A 15,560-nucleotide genomic window follows, 5' to 3' on the forward strand; every position below is an offset into this window, starting at 1 on the left:
AATATGTCAAGGAAGAACAAAAAAGATGAGAAAGTGTGACGGACTGTGAGCTGACGGGAAATTGTTATCATCTATCTCATCCCATCATTTGACGGGATATTTGAGTCAGAATTATGGTGAGCTGCTAAAATCGAATCACCATCAGTGATGTACGTCACTCCCATCACACAACAACACAAGGAATGATCAACCTGTTTTTCCTCCTCGATCACATGACTCTTCTCTCACTTCTTTCATTGGCCCACCGGTGCTCGTTGATCACGTAGCATTGGCATCGCGTGCGATCGACCATTCCTGTCTCCTGTGAATGCCTTCAATGTATGATCACTTAATACCTCTTCTTAGGACCGTATTGTCTCATTGTCCTATGATGTCCGGATTGGGCGAAGATCAAAGGTGGACAAAGGACTGTAAGATACACAATACAGTACAATACGTTGTTAAATGATGGTTCCTGAATCCTATGAGCTATGACCTCGGGGGCGAAGATGGGTTGTCTGTTCGTATTGTTCAACCGCATGATTGTATATGACGCAGGCAAGACAGTGAGTTTAAGAGGTTGGATCGAGCCAACTGGTTTGAGCGATACCAGCGAAAGAGAGGCAGTCAGTGTTGTAGAGTGTAGCATGTAGAGTGTACAGAACTGTAGTCTCACTCGAGTACTATATCTTCGCTCCGCCGGAGGTCAATGCGCTTTCCACGTGTCACCTTCCTTTCCTCCACTTTGACTTCTTTGTCCGAAAGCAACTTGATGTCCAATCTGTTCTTAATGGTACTTGGCTTTTGTTGAAAAGCAAATATCAATAGTGCAAATAGCAGATCAGACTATATCTTCAACTGAATTTCGATGGCATACCGCCATGTCCTCCCGGTCATATCCACAGCAATTGCTGGTCCTGGTCCTTCCACCATAACACGATATTTGAACTCTTCCGTCAGACGGCCTCTCCTAACTTCGACACCTCTTTGCCCAGTTCTTCCTTGCACACGGATAGCGGTATCCCGCCGATGGTCCAGTACACAATCCCCTCTACCCATCTCAGAGAAGAATAAGGATCTGGATGACTCGCCTCATAGTTCAAGCTCAGCCAACGAAAAACTGGCAGCGGAAGGAAAGGGAACGGGTTTGCCTATTCCTGAAGGGGTAGCTACTGCCTCGACTTCTTGCTCAGGAACTGGTTCTATAGCAGGACAGAACTCATCATCAAATCCTTCAACGCTTTCCGAACCTTCCGAACTTTCTGATGAATCCCGGCGAAACGGACATGCAGCTTCAGAAACAACTTCACAATTACCGAATTACCCAACTCTCCCTTCCTCTACTTCAACCTCCAAGTCCTCCAACTCTTCCCTTGAATCCAGCTCTCCGTCTCCTTTTTCGACCTCACAATCTCTCAGGTTACCCTCCTCGATATCCCTACCGCCAGAAGTCCGAGAACGTCTGACCGAGTGGTCTACTACGGTCTTACAGCATTCCAAAAGAGTAGCCAAAGATGCGCAGAAAGGCTTGATGGACTTGGGATTGAGAGTGAATGAGATGACGGGGTATAAGGAGGTAGAGAGGCTGAAGGGATTAGTGTTTGAAAAAGGTGAGTAGGCTTGGTCCTTGTTGATAGACCACCTCAAAGCAGTCATGAACGAACACCTTCCTATATTTGTTCGAGCATAGCAATGAAGTACAGAGGTTGACCTTGCTCTGTTTTTGATCTATGATAGAGGACAGTCTTCAAAAACTGCGTGAATCTGCTCGTTCCGCCAAATTGGCATATGACGAAGCAGTCTCTACCCGATCCAACGCTCAGCGGGACGTCAATACTTTGTTGGAACGTAAACATTCATGGGACGATTCCGACGTGTTACGATTCACCCATCTCGTCCGTCAAGATCATTCGTCCTCGCATGCAGTGTTGAGGACGTCGAGCGAAATGAAAGAAGCAGAGATGAAAGTTGATAAAGCTTTCAACGAATTGATGCAAACTATCTTACAGAGGTACCATGAAGAACAAGTTTGGTCAGATAAGATACGTAGTGTATCTACCTATGCGAACTTGTTGGGTTTGGCATTGAATGCGATTATCTTCCTTGGGGCGATAGTCATTGTTGAACCGTGGAAGAGAAAGAGGTTGGTGAACAAGTTGGAAGAAAGGATGAGTGATATGATGTTGAAAGTGGAAAGTGGATTGAAAGGTTTAGAAACTAAATTACATGAAGGGACGGTCAGAGGGAATGTGACGATTGGTGATTTTGAGATGGTACATCCTGTAACCAATGAGGTTTTACCTATAACACGGCCAAATTCGCCAACAAGCATGCCGACAATAGAAGATAGGGCGATAAAGGATGATCCTTTCCCGATCGATCTACCTTCAGAGATAGCTGCACCACCTTTGGATCCCCTTATCCCCTCTACATCGACATCGACTGTGCCGATGTTTGAGCCCATAATCCAAACTCGAATAGAAGGCTTACCACCTTACCTAAACGTCATTACTCAACCTTCGCAAGAAAGGGATATGGCAATAGCTGGGATGGCCGGCGCAGCAATGATGGGACTAGTCATCACCTTGGGGAAATGGATTTTCTCATGAAGGTTTTGATGATGATGGACGATCAGGAACATAGAAAAAGGACGATCATCAATTGGGATAGTTCACGTATGCATCGTGTTCATCAACGGCCAAGAATACTGACCGGTGATAGATTCACGATGAACTACTTACTCGTTTCGATCGGTCGTGTACAGTATACGAGCCCGAATGAATGATGAATCGATGGTAACCAACTGATCATTCCACCAAAGGATGTCTCAGAGGAAGATGGTACTGCATTGTATACTGATGGAGCGCTGATCGTTCAACGTTCAATCAACAACCATCACTTGGCGGTCCAAGCGTACTAAACAGCCGTACACCACGAGGTATCCATCCCATGGTTCAAGCTTGCGATGCCGAGACTGATGGGTGGATGTCGGTGATCAATTTGTAGTTTATTATGACTAATTGATCAAAGAATGAAGGTTGAATGATCGAAGAAGGGTATATAAACGAAGTAAAGATATATCAACATACCTCATACTCTTTCCCCCTTCTTCTATTCATCTCTCTCCACTGTGTCCTCATTCCTTCATTCTATCATCTCAGTCACTTGATTCTGTGGTCACGATGTTACTCTCCCTCCTCTCATTATTATTACCCCTCATATCATACTCGGTGGCGATCACCATCCCAAGAGGGGGTGTCTCACCACCTCGACCCTTATCACGATCAATCGAACAGAGACAATCAGATGGCATAGGTTGGCATGGATATAGGAGTGTAGGATATTATGTGAGTTCTTCCGTCACACCTCCTATACCACACTGAACGACATTGATCCTTTCTGATTGAATCATCCCTTAGCCCAATTGGTAAGTTTGAACGGACACAAAGCTCCACAATAGATCTTGGTCATGAACTGATATATACCATACTGTCCATTGGCAACAGGGTAATATACAACTCGGACCCATTCGCAGTCACAAACATCACTGCATCTGATTATACACATATTATTTATGCTTTTGCCAACGTCGATTTGGAGAGTGGGCAAGTATTCCTGGGTGATGATTGGGCTGATACCCAAGTGAGTGTTGTTCTATGATATGTACGACTGTATGATCAGACTCTTGGTTCCACATTAGCTGATCTCAGATGATTCTTACTTGGTCGCAGTATCCGTACCCCACGGACGATACTAACGAAGAAGGTAATAATCTTTATGGCAACCTGAAGCAACTTTTCTTGCTTAAACAACAGAACAGGTCAGCTTGCATGTCCTTCATTTTTTTCTGGAAGTAACTCAGCTGACTCCCCAAATAGAAACCTTAAGGTTCAACTTGGTATTGGAGGTGCCACCTATTCTTCCGTAAGTCAATGTCCACCTCGAACAACTCAAAATGACCAGCATATACCTGGCTGATAGTCTCTATTCCCTTGAATGCGAATGAAGAATTTCAACGGTATCACCTCTCAACAATGGCGAGAAACGTTCACCACTTCCGCTGTAGACTTGGTCACCAATCTAGGTTTCGATGGGCTATGCCTCGATTATGGTATGTCAGAATCATCCCGCTAGCATTGAGTATAAAGTGTAATTCGCTGACCTATCATATATCTGGCGATGTAGAATAGTAAGCTGCTTCGATACCTTGAGAGATGCTTGTGGCAAGGCAAATCCTGACTGAAAACGTCACTCATAGCCCGATGAGCGCGCAAACAGCTCCACTGGTCGATTTGTTTAGAAAATTACGAGTCGGTCTTGATTCGGCTGCGAGCCAGATTGGAGGTGGTCACTTCATCTTATCGGTAAGCTGATGCAAGATCATTATTGGCTTGGAGCTGATAGTATATGTTTCGGTCTGTTAGTGGGCTGCAGCTTGTGGGGCATACAATTGGGCTGCTCAGGATGTAGCAGGAATGGATGAGGTGAGTACAGTCATTCGCAGTCATGGAGCGGAATATGTACAGAACGCTGATGGACAAGCAGTACCTTGATTACTGGAATCTGATGGCTTACGATGTGAGTGAACCTCTCACTCTTTTCCTTCACCAGATTTGACAGGTATATCTCGACTGATTGGTATGTGCTAGTTCTCCGGACCATGGACCGACACTGCTCTTCCCGCTTCGAATCTCCACCCTGATGGGCAATCTTCAGATGTGGGAGCATCTGGTTCACAGTGTTTACAACACTATATTGATGAAGGTGTTGATCCTAGGAAGCTCAATCTTGGTGAGTACATGTTGCATCACGACCAATTACGACTGCTGACGATAAGTCAACACTGTAATTCAGGTATGCCACTTTACGGAACAGGATTTACAGGTACTCAAGGCATGTGGACCCCATGGACTGGTAAGCTATTGTGTTCCGTTGCCATTCTACAGTCGATCCTGATGCTTATATATTGTTATGGGATTGAAAGGTACCGAACAGTACGACGTATCTGAACTACCCGTCGATGGAGATACAGTTTCTTACAATGCCACTTTGGGCGGATCATGGAGTTATAACCCGTAAGTGCAATTTTCATCTCCAAATCCTTGGACAATTCCATCATTGCACTCTGGCAAGATCTCTTCTCTCAGTATAGCGGCTAATGCCACAAACGTATTTTCAGATCAAATGGAAGAGTCGTATCGTTCGACATTCCCACTTTAGCCCTTCAAAAAGCAATCTACGTGATCGAGCACAATATCGGAGGAATGATGTATTGGTCAATCGACGGGGATTACTCGAGACTTCAACCTGAAGGTGCTAGTAGACCTGGTGATCTGAGTGCTGAGAGACAGCATGACTGGAGCAAGAGAAGTGTTGACGGAAGAAACAAGAAAGGCGGAGAAGGAGAGGAGGGTGATAATTTAGGACATGATGGTGGAGGACATAACAATTGTACAGAAGAAGACCGGGGTGGACATGGCCAAGGTGGTGGTGATCATAATTGTACTGGTACAGGAGATGACGGTGGTAACGGTGGTAGTAACAACAATACTGTTTCTATCAATACTGCTATTGGATATAGTCTGGTGGATACGGTCGTCACTGCTTTTAAGAGGTATGGAGGTGGGTTGGACACGACTACTAACAGGTTGGAATATCCTACTTCTGGTAAGTTCGATCACTGCTCAGGATTCGTAAGGGTAATTGACGTTGCGTTGGGACATTGGTGTAGAATACGATAACCTTCGAGCTGGTTTCCCCTGATTATGTCAAGTAATCTGGTCTGGGGACGAAATTCACTCACAAGTGGCTGTTACATATCCATCGACCCTCTCGACTTCAATTTCCGGACAATCACTTTTTCCTTTTCCTTGACAAATCGCGGCATAATGATGAATAGCTCGGTATTGCCCCTGCTCTTGCTCAACGTCTGAAACTGTTTATATGGCAAACTTCCTAATCTGATACGCAAAGTAACGAAGAATGATGAATGATGATATCAATATGTACAATATGATATACATTTCGATTATTTCGACCGCACCGTACAAAAGAGGGATTTTAACAATCTTCGCAAATGTACACATACCGTAATAAGATTATAAGATTATCAACGTTCGAACTATTCTTTCATTCTTTTTCTTCCTTGATAATTTCTACAGTATCCAAATATCTATCTATGTTTATATATCGCTAAGTACCCGACTTCTTTCTTAACCTTTGTTACGATGACGAAGAATGGAATTTAAACAAGCTTGGTAGCGATGACGAAACCACTAACATACAATATTATTATTAGCGAAAAATGACACAATCATGAATGGATTCATACAGTATGCAAAGGTAAGTAAGAGTTTGACTTCAACTCACTCCCAACCTTTTGATCCTACCGTTTGGATCCCACTACTTAACACTGTCTTACCGTTATCTTGCTCTATCCAATCGTACAGTGCTCTAAGACCTTGTACGTCCTTGGATGAATCGGCTACTGAATCAGGGTGGATCCTGTATAAACAAGTTAACACAATATATATCAGCCTCAGCGAATTTATATACGGAACATCGGACAAGGGGACACAAGTGTAGCTGTAGGATTATATCCATTTATCCGTATATGAAGTGAATTATAGCACATGATAAGATAAGAATATGATGTCTACACTCACTTCCCTCTCCTTATAGCATTATCAACAACGACCACACCCCCTTTCCTAACAACCCTCAAACTCTCTATGAAATAATCTTTGATTTGATCCTTGTTGGCATCTATAAAAACGAAATCGTATGGACCTTCTTCCGGGACTTTTAGTTTCTTCAAAGTATCTAGACCTGGACCAATATGAATACGGGGGAAGGGGTATAAATCAGATGCGAGGAAGTTTTCTTGAGCCACCTTGGCGTGGTGGGGGGATAGTTCGAGAGTATCTATTTGGCCGTGGGCGGGGAGTGATTTGGATAAGAATGTGGTCGAGTAACTATTATCGCACATTTGTATATGAGCTCAACAATTCACCTTGCACGACGATACGTCATGGATATATATATATATATATATATAGACAACACAACATGTATTTGATTAAGGAGATTGACGCATCTTCACTCACCCACCCAAAGTCCCAATTTCCAATACCCTCTCTGCGCCTATACTTCTAACCAACACGCTCAAAAATTGACCTTGTAAAGGTGATACTTGAATTTCAGGTAAGTCGTTCTCTCTCGCTCTGGTTAGACCTTCATTCAAAGTTGGATCATTGCCATAGGACGGATGGAGGATCTTCGATGTTAGGTAAATATCTACATCTGCTGGTGTAGGTTCTTCATATCATGAATATTGAATGAGAACGACGAGATTGTCAGCTTGAGCTTAGGACGCAGATTCCACTATAACACTTGATATACAAGATTTGAGACTTTTTCTTACCTTGTGATTCCACTTGAGTTGGATCCGGATTGGTAGAGCTCATCCTTACTGATGATGTACCAAAATATCTCTTCTTACTTGGTGAATACAAATAGCTAGATGAAGTATCTGTAGCAGACCTAGCCCTCGAGAGGTTCAGAGTCGTATGAACGAGCGATCTTCGAAGTGACATGGGTATGTTTGAACGAGAGTGTCTAGAGTGTGAAGATTGCGTGCTTTACATATATGTATGTATATGGCTACGGGTGTGCAAACAAATCCGAGTCGATATCACAGCAACATGTATTTCGTTCACATGACGTTATCCTTGCGAATACCGCGCAGCAACAACGACTTAGGCTTAATAGCTTAATCTCATAATCTCGGCTATTTAGATCAAAATACACCTCTTTCGGCCGGCAGACCGATCAAGTCACAACAATGGCGTACACATAACATGGGATGACATGACATGGTTTACTATATACTATACACTATCATACTCATTTCAACTCATGAATTGTCGTCATACTGGGAATCGTCAAATGCTGGGTACTATATACAATTGTTCTTCAATAGCCTTCCTTCCCTTCGTGTCTTTCCATTCCGATTCCCTTTATTACGGTCTGACAGAAATGACCTATTGTCCAGGCATGCCTGCTCTAAGATTATCATACTCTACAACTCATGACCTACATCAGTATCACTCTATCGTTTTATACACAATGACGAGATGAACCACTCACTGCTCATGGGATAGTTCAACTCATTCTTCTTTTGTTCCAATTGACCAAGTTCATCTTTCACAATCCTCACCAAGCTCTTACCGGTACTGGCGTTCTTGTCCGCGTCGAGCTCCCACCACATCGCACCGCCCAATCCTTCAGAGTTGATGTACCTCGCTTTTTGCTGAGCGATAGCGGGGGTGTCGTAACTGATCAACAATCGTTTTTGACTAGAGGTCGAAAAGGGACGTTAACAAATCGACAAAGTGATAGAAGACGAAGAGAGATCAGTCCAGCACTCACGCATCATAACTGTAAGAGGCTCCAAGACGAGGTTCGTTGATTTCTTGAGCACCAGGTTGCGGGAGATCTTTGTAATCCCACATTCCAGCTTCCCAGGATCCTTCACCGACACCTGCGATCCGTGACAGCATGCATTAGTTCTCGCTTCTCGGTTGGATAACGGGCACATTGTGGTACAACTGACCATGGAAGGGAAGCCCAATACCATCGGTGTTGGCGAAAGCTCTACCGTAGAGAGGCATACCTGAACGTATTCCAGTCAGCTGATCGTGGACGTGGAGATGAGCACCTGGCACGCAGCTCACCAATGACAAGCTTGCTTTTGTCAATACCTTGAAGATTATAGAATCGTACAGCTTTATCCACCGAGTTAGCTTCGGGATTGTCAGCGTAAAGCGCAGCTTGATGACCTGCAACTTGGTCCCATGATCCGGCGAACTAAAAAAACAAAAATTATCAGATTATATTACAATAGACTAGGAGTCATCCCCTAAAGCCAAGCCGAACTTACATCATATGCCTGATGCGAAGAGTTCGAATAGACAATCAGCAAAATGCTCTACCAATCGACCAGTAGTAAAAGCTCACCATCAAATTCCAGAAATCCAAAGACTGGTAAGTGAAGCACAGTCAGTGTATAAACATGAGATCAGCTTTCCAATATGTCACTCACCGCATCCATGTCTTTGGCTCTGAGGATCTTCATATTTTGCATACCGCAAGGAGCAGCGACGGTGAGCTCGTATTGAGTGATAGGTTGATGGTTATCTTGAGCGAGCTTAATCAAACCTTTTCGAACTTCCGCCACGAGTGAGACGTAAGCTTCAGCTTGTTCGGATGTTGTAGGAAATTCATAGTCGATCTGTGCATACAGCATGGAATCAGCCCGAGCTTGGAGCTGAGTAGCGAAGCAATCGAGAAGACTTGAATGACTCACATCGAGGCTGTGTCGGAATGGATACGATATCAGCTTCCTTGTCGCTTTGGAGCTGCTAACGACTTACCCATCGATACCGAGATCTTCAACGAGCTTGACAGCAGTTTCGACGAATTTTCTTCTCCAGGAATGACTGACGATATTGACGAAGTTCTGGAACATGATTATCAGTATTCATTAGCGTTTCAGCCGAAGGGTATGCGACTGCGACGCTCACAGGAGAGTAAGTCCAGCCTCCGATAGAGAGCAATACTTTGAGGTTCCTGCGGAGAAAGAATGTAAGCTATTTTGCAAATGGCTCACATCGAACATGCAACTTACCTATTTTGCTTCTTCAACAGGTAAATAGCTTTGAAACATCCGTAAAGGTTTGTTCCAGGTTCGTCCCATCTATCGCCGTCGAAGTGGATCTGTCAAGAGCGTCAATTTAGCTGATGGGCATGACGCAAGGATGATTCCAGAGAAGAAAGGATAGGAGAAGCCAGTACTTACCTCGACATCGGCCCAACTATCACTCAAGTAAACTTCGCCTGTCTCTTTATTGACGTTGGCAAAAGCGTAATTGATATGAGTAAGATCTTGAACGGGGATCTGTTGAGGGAAATACTTTCTCCCGTAAATACCCCTATCCAAAGGTGATAGCACGAAATTCAGCCTGAAGTCCTTGGCCGCATGTAGATTCAGGAATATAGCTGACCAGTTTACCTAGTGGGTTGAGGGCGTCAGTAAGCAGCGGAGCGTCGGCTATGTTGGTATTTCGGTATGAGATGTTGTACATCTTTCATAGCTTACAAGAATACGAGGTAGGGGGAAGGCTGGTGCTGATGAGATGACTGAGAAGAGTCGGTATCACTCACAAAATACCCCACGATCTTCTTTCCACCTCTCACATCCCCATGTCCACCACCGTGTCCAACAAATTCACTTGGACTAGGTTTACTACCACCACCACCGAAATGTTTGTCAATGAAATTACCTGAACCCATAACGTAAAGTCCGAAAGCTATACAACCTAAAAGAACGGAAAGTGCTAAAGGCTTAGGAATGGATCTGAATTTATATCTATGTCTGAGACGTCCTTGTTCAATAGCGTTCGATGATTTGGAAGCGGAGGACATACAGTGATGGATATCCCAAGGCTAAATATAGATAAATGGTCAGTGAGGCTGTGAGGAGAAATAGAAATAGAAAAAGAAAAGGAAAAGAAGGAAGAAGGGCACCTTAAAGCTGTGGAGGTGAGTCGCACCGAGGTGTAATCGTCAATCCTGAAGGGAAGGGGATATGTGGGGCACCCATGCTTACCTTTGGGCACGTAAGTGGGTAGATCCAAGCTCAGATCATTACCATTTGATTCCGCTAGCATCCGCTTATATGACCCGCTGTGTGATATAACTGATTTATATTATAGGTATACTCGAGTATATATAGATATACATCAGATAGTCCTGAGAAAGGGGAATGACGTTGAGCATGTGGGAGTCCATTAACGAGATAGCAGTGCAGAATGTTGATGGGATGCTACGGTATGTAGATCAGGTTCCGGTCTATGTATAGAGCTGTACGTAAGTGGATGTCGCCTGTGGGAGAGGGACGCGTCCGCTTAACTGGGTGAGTACTGTTTGTTTACGTTTTGTCCCTGAACACACCGAGTAAAAGCAAAACTAAAGCAACAGACAAACATACAAGCAAACATGGAGAGATATCATTTTTGACAGTTGACTTGCTTATATCTCAAGTCTAGCAAAATTGTATATAATCCACTCGTACTTCTATCTTCAATTGACGTATAATACCAGCTTGTCTTGTGCACGGTGATACTGCTACCGCTCGTACGTTTCAAACCGACTAAAGGCCAGCCCGATTTCGACTTTATCAGTAACATACGCACACCTTTACATCGCTTTATTACGAAAACTACTTTGTGTATACCTTACCTACCTACGGCTATAGTCTATCAACCTACTTCACCTACTCTCCTCTGTCAAGGTAATAACACCAGGCCATCTCCTCTACGATGTCACCTCTAACGGCATCATTCCTCCTCCTACTTTCCACTCTGGCAATCACTCCTCTACAAATCTCGGCCGATTCGCTACAATCAATAACATCAAATTATGGTCTGACTGAATCCTTCAATTTCACTTTCCCCGACGAGACGCTGAATAGTGCAGATGCGAATGATTGGATAGATGACAACTGGAGTCTGTACTATAAGAAAGGTGTGGATTGGGGTAATTCTAACATGTGAGTGGTGTTTGTTCGCTGTCTATGGATATACACATATATCACACATCCATAACAACTGCATCGACGGAAGTTTGATGTACTGACTATGATTGATGCAAATTGCAGAGTATTCTCACCTGATCCATCAACATCAACCTCGACACTCGTCCGCCGCCAAGAATCCTCCACATCCACATCCACATCCACATCCACATCCACCAAAACCAAAACCAAGACATCTTCAGCTTCGACCTCATCCTCTACATCCAGTACAACTACCTCCGTCTCATCGCCCGCGTCAACAGCTTTGAATGGTGAACCTCCCGTCATCCGAATAGAGTACCCACAGGGATCGTACAGCAAGAGAACGGGCGGAACGCAATTTTACGCCAATCCATTGACGTCGAGTAATGCAAAAGTCGCGGCTGGGTCAGGTAACTCGACAACGACGGGGCAGTATGAGAGGATGTTGTTGAGTTATGATGTTTGGTTTCCTGTTGGATATGCGTGAGTTGTTTATCATCCTATCATATTGACCAGTTAAAATCAAGGGGATCGTCATGCACTACCTCCGTTCGGTCATCCTATCTATCCCGGGATATAACATCCCTCTGTTGTTTACTGAATTGACCAGTGCTCCCGTGACTCGAAGACTTGTTAGCTGACCTACCTGACCATGATCATAGCTGGAACCAAGGTGGTAAACTACCTGGACTCAGAGGTGGACCCGATCCGAAAGGATGTTCCGGAGGGAACGAAACGGACGGTACGACCTGCTTCAGTACCAGGTTGATGTGGAGATCAGGTGGTGCAGCGGAGGGTGAGTAATCTTCTCTATTTGACATCAGCATGTTCCAAACAATTTGCGTCCATCACCGTGTCTCTCGATGGTCACAATGTATTATGGCATTCTTCCCTGGCGGACGACAATCCTTCCAATGCATGCATGTATGCTAACACATTTCTCTATCTGTCTTTAGTCTACGGGTACATCCCTACTACACAGAAGAACTTCTGTTCCCAATCCCAAGTTACCTGTAATTCGGACTACGGCACTTCCCTAGCTAGAGGATCATTCTCATTCGTCACTGGACAATGGCAGACTGTTCAATTATTGGTGGTATTGAATGAAGTTGGAACTGCTAATGGTATTGTTGAGTGAGTCGTGATCGCCTTCACCCCTCAACTCGGAGTTTCCTTTGCTAATACCAAGCTATAGATTATGGTACAACGGTGTCCAAGCATTGAAATTCACCAACCTCGTTCTCCGTACATCGACCGACCTAAATTCCGTTGGAGGGATGTTCTTCTCGACATTCTTCGGAGGTGACGATTCCACCTGGGCCACACCGACAGACCAATTCTCCTATTTCAGGAATATCCAACTGTACGCTGGGGCCGGTGCGAGTAATCTTACGGGTGATAAGGCTACGGTTGAATCTTTTGCGGCTCTAAATACAAGTGTTAGTGGATGGGGGATGTTGGGGGGAGTCGTGTTGGGTTTATTGGGATTATGGGTTCTGTAAGATATTTGGGGTCGGATTGAATGGAGAGATGGACATTGTTATCGTATAGATAATAGATTATGATTATGATTTGCTTGTTTGCTTGGTCAGTGGTTTTGAGGAACTGGATGTAAGCTAAGATAGGTGAAATTGGACTAGAACAAATCATTGTTATGCATTCGTACTATCGTTGTGATAATAACTTGAAAATTCAGTACATCAGTCAATTATATGGTGTTCACGAGGTTATCGAATGGGATAGTGTTGGATAGCTGTAGATTCGTCAAATTCATTGGAGATAACAAAATGAGCATATAATGTTACCAAGATTAGTCCACCGATCCTATCAAACTGACAAGATCTTCGAAGTATACCATTGACAATTCGGATCTGTTGATGATACCCATCGTCCAAAGTGAACAGTATTCATATTATCGTTTATCATTTACAGTTGCGGTTGATATAATCTGTAAGCCCCAAGCGAAACACCTTTCTCCTCTTGTTTACGAAAAAAGACGTATTATAACAGGCGATACTTTATAATAATTTGTTCTTACCAGACGCCATTAAACTGATCGCCCACGGCTGTTTTGTGTAAAGAGCGCAATTATGGTATAAGTCTGGGATTGAATGTGTGAGGAGAAGGAGATGAAAGATGTGGTAGGTGAAATTTCTTATATACTCCTCGTCGAACAGAGCCGTGTGTAAGGGGTGATGGAGGTTTGATAAGCTAAACACGTGTTTGAGAAGGGTAATATGCCACATCAGAATAATCAGTTTAATACAGGGAACACTGGGTTTGTCAGTAAAACGTTGGGATAGTTTCGCCACATTCACTTTCATCGGTATTTCAATAATCCCGCCAAAATCCACTTTACTTACATATAGGAAATTATCACCATTCCACCACCGTTTGCTGGTCTCCTGCATACGACCAGTCGTCGCTCACCATCGTTTCGACAAAACATCTTCAAATCACACTCTATCTAGCTTCTCCTCTCCTTCTTTCATCCCTCAAGTCATACCCGTAAGTGAAACATACATTTCGTATCGAAGAGGATAGTTGATGCTGATCTAGTGATAATCGTTTCTCTGCTACCGTCAATCCGGTCATTCTCGCAATCGTCAATATCAATATTCTTCACATCCCAACATCTTCCTGTATCTCAACAAACAACTTGACTCACGTATACCTCTTCCCTTCATTTCTCTGAACCTGGATATCGACTATACCTGTAATTTGGATTCTGGATATTTAGAAAACCGAAAAATAGTCAAAATGGCCGACGTTGAGATGTCCTCCGCTCCTGTAGCTCGATCTAGTGGGTATCATTGTTTCTGTTGGTCATGAGGGGGGTTTCGAGGATTAGTTCCGAGGAATTTGTTCGGAACAATGAGGACGTATAGATGGAATGGAAGAAGTGGGAGATCATAAAGATGTATTGGGGGAAAACATTTCGATACAATTGGGATGGGAGAAGGAGGATGAGCCGACGAAATGGGATATGTAAGATGAATATGAGTGAATGCTAATCCAATGTTGTCTTGTCTGTTAATAGACCTCCGATACGGTGGTAACAAGGGACGACCCACCACCGTCATCCCCAAAACCGTTAAGCCCTCCCACAAGAAGGGTGTTAAGACGTGAGTACGACATTCATACATCTCCCCAGAATGTCAGAATGATATTGATATCTATTCTCGTCGTGGTATATAGCGAGAAGAAGACTTTCGTCAAGTCCATCATCCGAGAAGTCGCTGGATTCTCACCTTACGAGAAGAGAGTTATGGAATTGTTGAGAAACTCGAAGGACAAGAAGGCCAAGAAGCTCACCAAGAAGAGAGTGAGTGGAAGTTTCCCATGTACTCCATTCCACTCATAACCGGTCCCCAAAAGAACTGGGGAGAAAGGGACACCTTCAAATACCATGTTGATCGGATTTGCTGACTGACTTATCCAATCTTGTCATAGCTCGGTACCCTCCTCCGATCCAAGAGAAAGATCGAAGAGCTCTCTTCAGTCATCCAAGAACAAAGACGACACGCCGGTCACTAAATCATTCCTTTTCTAATGTATTGTAATTAGTTTGGATGATTTTTAGGCTCATGCATTGGGGATGATGGATCAGATTGTGCGAGATTCGAGTACGGAGCACGGATCGAGATGAATTGCAAAGGGTTCGACTGGGATGCGTATGACTGATGGGTCACCACTGACTTGCTTTCACACTGTTGGAGATTGGACTTGGAGTTTGCTGATTCTACTGAGATAAGAATCGATTGAAACTTCAATATACCAACATTACAGGAAAGATGACTTATTCAGTCAAGCTAGCTTAGCTAGCTATTGTTTCGCTGTAGTTGTCATCTGTATTGGCATTGGGATCGCACGTCTGTCTCTATTGTTTATCTTTTGGGAGACACACTTTCATTCCACAACAAACGACAATCATCCTACTCTGCATCAGACTAGTTTGGCTCTT

General features: G+C 43.8%; 7 protein-coding genes across 7 annotated transcripts; 5 read left to right on the forward strand and 2 right to left on the reverse strand.

The window, feature by feature from the left end:
• Positions 1-847: 847 nt before the first annotated feature.
• L199_006617 (uncharacterized protein) lies at positions 848-2,588 on the forward strand (the record flags this gene model as incomplete). Its single annotated transcript, XM_064892315.1, has 2 exons — positions 848-1,589; positions 1,717-2,588. The coding sequence occupies 2 exons, from the start codon at positions 848-850 to the stop codon at positions 2,586-2,588; spliced, it is 1,614 nt and encodes a 537-aa protein (XP_064748387.1).
• Positions 2,589-3,161: 573 nt separating this feature from the next.
• L199_006618 (uncharacterized protein) lies at positions 3,162-4,113 on the forward strand (the record flags this gene model as incomplete). The annotated part of the gene is made up of 6 exons (XM_064892316.1): positions 3,162-3,326; positions 3,399-3,406; positions 3,486-3,621; positions 3,711-3,799; positions 3,858-3,903; positions 3,988-4,113. The coding sequence occupies 6 exons, from the start codon at positions 3,162-3,164 to the stop codon at positions 4,111-4,113; spliced, it is 570 nt and encodes a 189-aa protein (XP_064748388.1).
• A 128-nt stretch (positions 4,114-4,241) lies between these two features.
• On the forward strand, positions 4,242-5,742 carry L199_006619 (uncharacterized protein; the record flags this gene model as incomplete). Its single annotated transcript, XM_064892317.1, has 8 exons — positions 4,242-4,343; positions 4,404-4,463; positions 4,525-4,557; positions 4,629-4,770; positions 4,834-4,893; positions 4,964-5,054; positions 5,159-5,646; positions 5,711-5,742. 8 exons carry the CDS (start codon positions 4,242-4,244, stop codon positions 5,740-5,742), a joined length of 1,008 nt encoding a protein of 335 aa, XP_064748389.1.
• Positions 5,743-6,344: 602 nt separating this feature from the next.
• L199_006620 (uncharacterized protein) lies at positions 6,345-7,574 on the reverse strand (the record flags this gene model as incomplete). The annotated part of the gene is made up of 4 exons (XM_064892318.1): positions 6,345-6,483; positions 6,645-6,953; positions 7,086-7,296; positions 7,403-7,574. The coding sequence occupies 4 exons, from the start codon at positions 7,572-7,574 to the stop codon at positions 6,345-6,347; spliced, it is 831 nt and encodes a 276-aa protein (XP_064748390.1).
• Positions 7,575-8,021: 447 nt separating this feature from the next.
• L199_006621 (uncharacterized protein) lies at positions 8,022-10,464 on the reverse strand (the record flags this gene model as incomplete). Its single annotated transcript, XM_064892319.1, has 14 exons — positions 8,022-8,059; positions 8,128-8,336; positions 8,410-8,521; positions 8,594-8,653; positions 8,715-8,847; positions 8,921-8,929; positions 8,998-9,021; positions 9,083-9,271; positions 9,347-9,353; positions 9,414-9,499; positions 9,564-9,609; positions 9,668-9,756; positions 9,839-10,051; positions 10,204-10,464. The coding sequence occupies 14 exons, from the start codon at positions 10,462-10,464 to the stop codon at positions 8,022-8,024; spliced, it is 1,476 nt and encodes a 491-aa protein (XP_064748391.1).
• Positions 10,465-11,360: 896 nt separating this feature from the next.
• On the forward strand, positions 11,361-13,098 carry L199_006622 (uncharacterized protein; the record flags this gene model as incomplete). Its single annotated transcript, XM_064892320.1, has 5 exons — positions 11,361-11,590; positions 11,699-12,079; positions 12,259-12,392; positions 12,553-12,730; positions 12,792-13,098. The coding sequence occupies 5 exons, from the start codon at positions 11,361-11,363 to the stop codon at positions 13,096-13,098; spliced, it is 1,230 nt and encodes a 409-aa protein (XP_064748392.1).
• A 1,258-nt stretch (positions 13,099-14,356) lies between these two features.
• On the forward strand, positions 14,357-15,133 carry L199_006623 (uncharacterized protein; the record flags this gene model as incomplete). The annotated part of the gene is made up of 4 exons (XM_064892321.1): positions 14,357-14,399; positions 14,637-14,721; positions 14,795-14,921; positions 15,050-15,133. 4 exons carry the CDS (start codon positions 14,357-14,359, stop codon positions 15,131-15,133), a joined length of 339 nt encoding a protein of 112 aa, XP_064748393.1.
• Between the last annotated feature and the right edge of the window lie 427 nt (positions 15,134-15,560).

Source organism: Kwoniella botswanensis, chromosome 1, assembly GCF_036426115.1.
Source record: "Kwoniella botswanensis chromosome 1, complete sequence".
In the NCBI taxonomy this organism is placed as follows: Eukaryota; Fungi; Basidiomycota; class Tremellomycetes; order Tremellales; family Cryptococcaceae; genus Kwoniella; species Kwoniella botswanensis.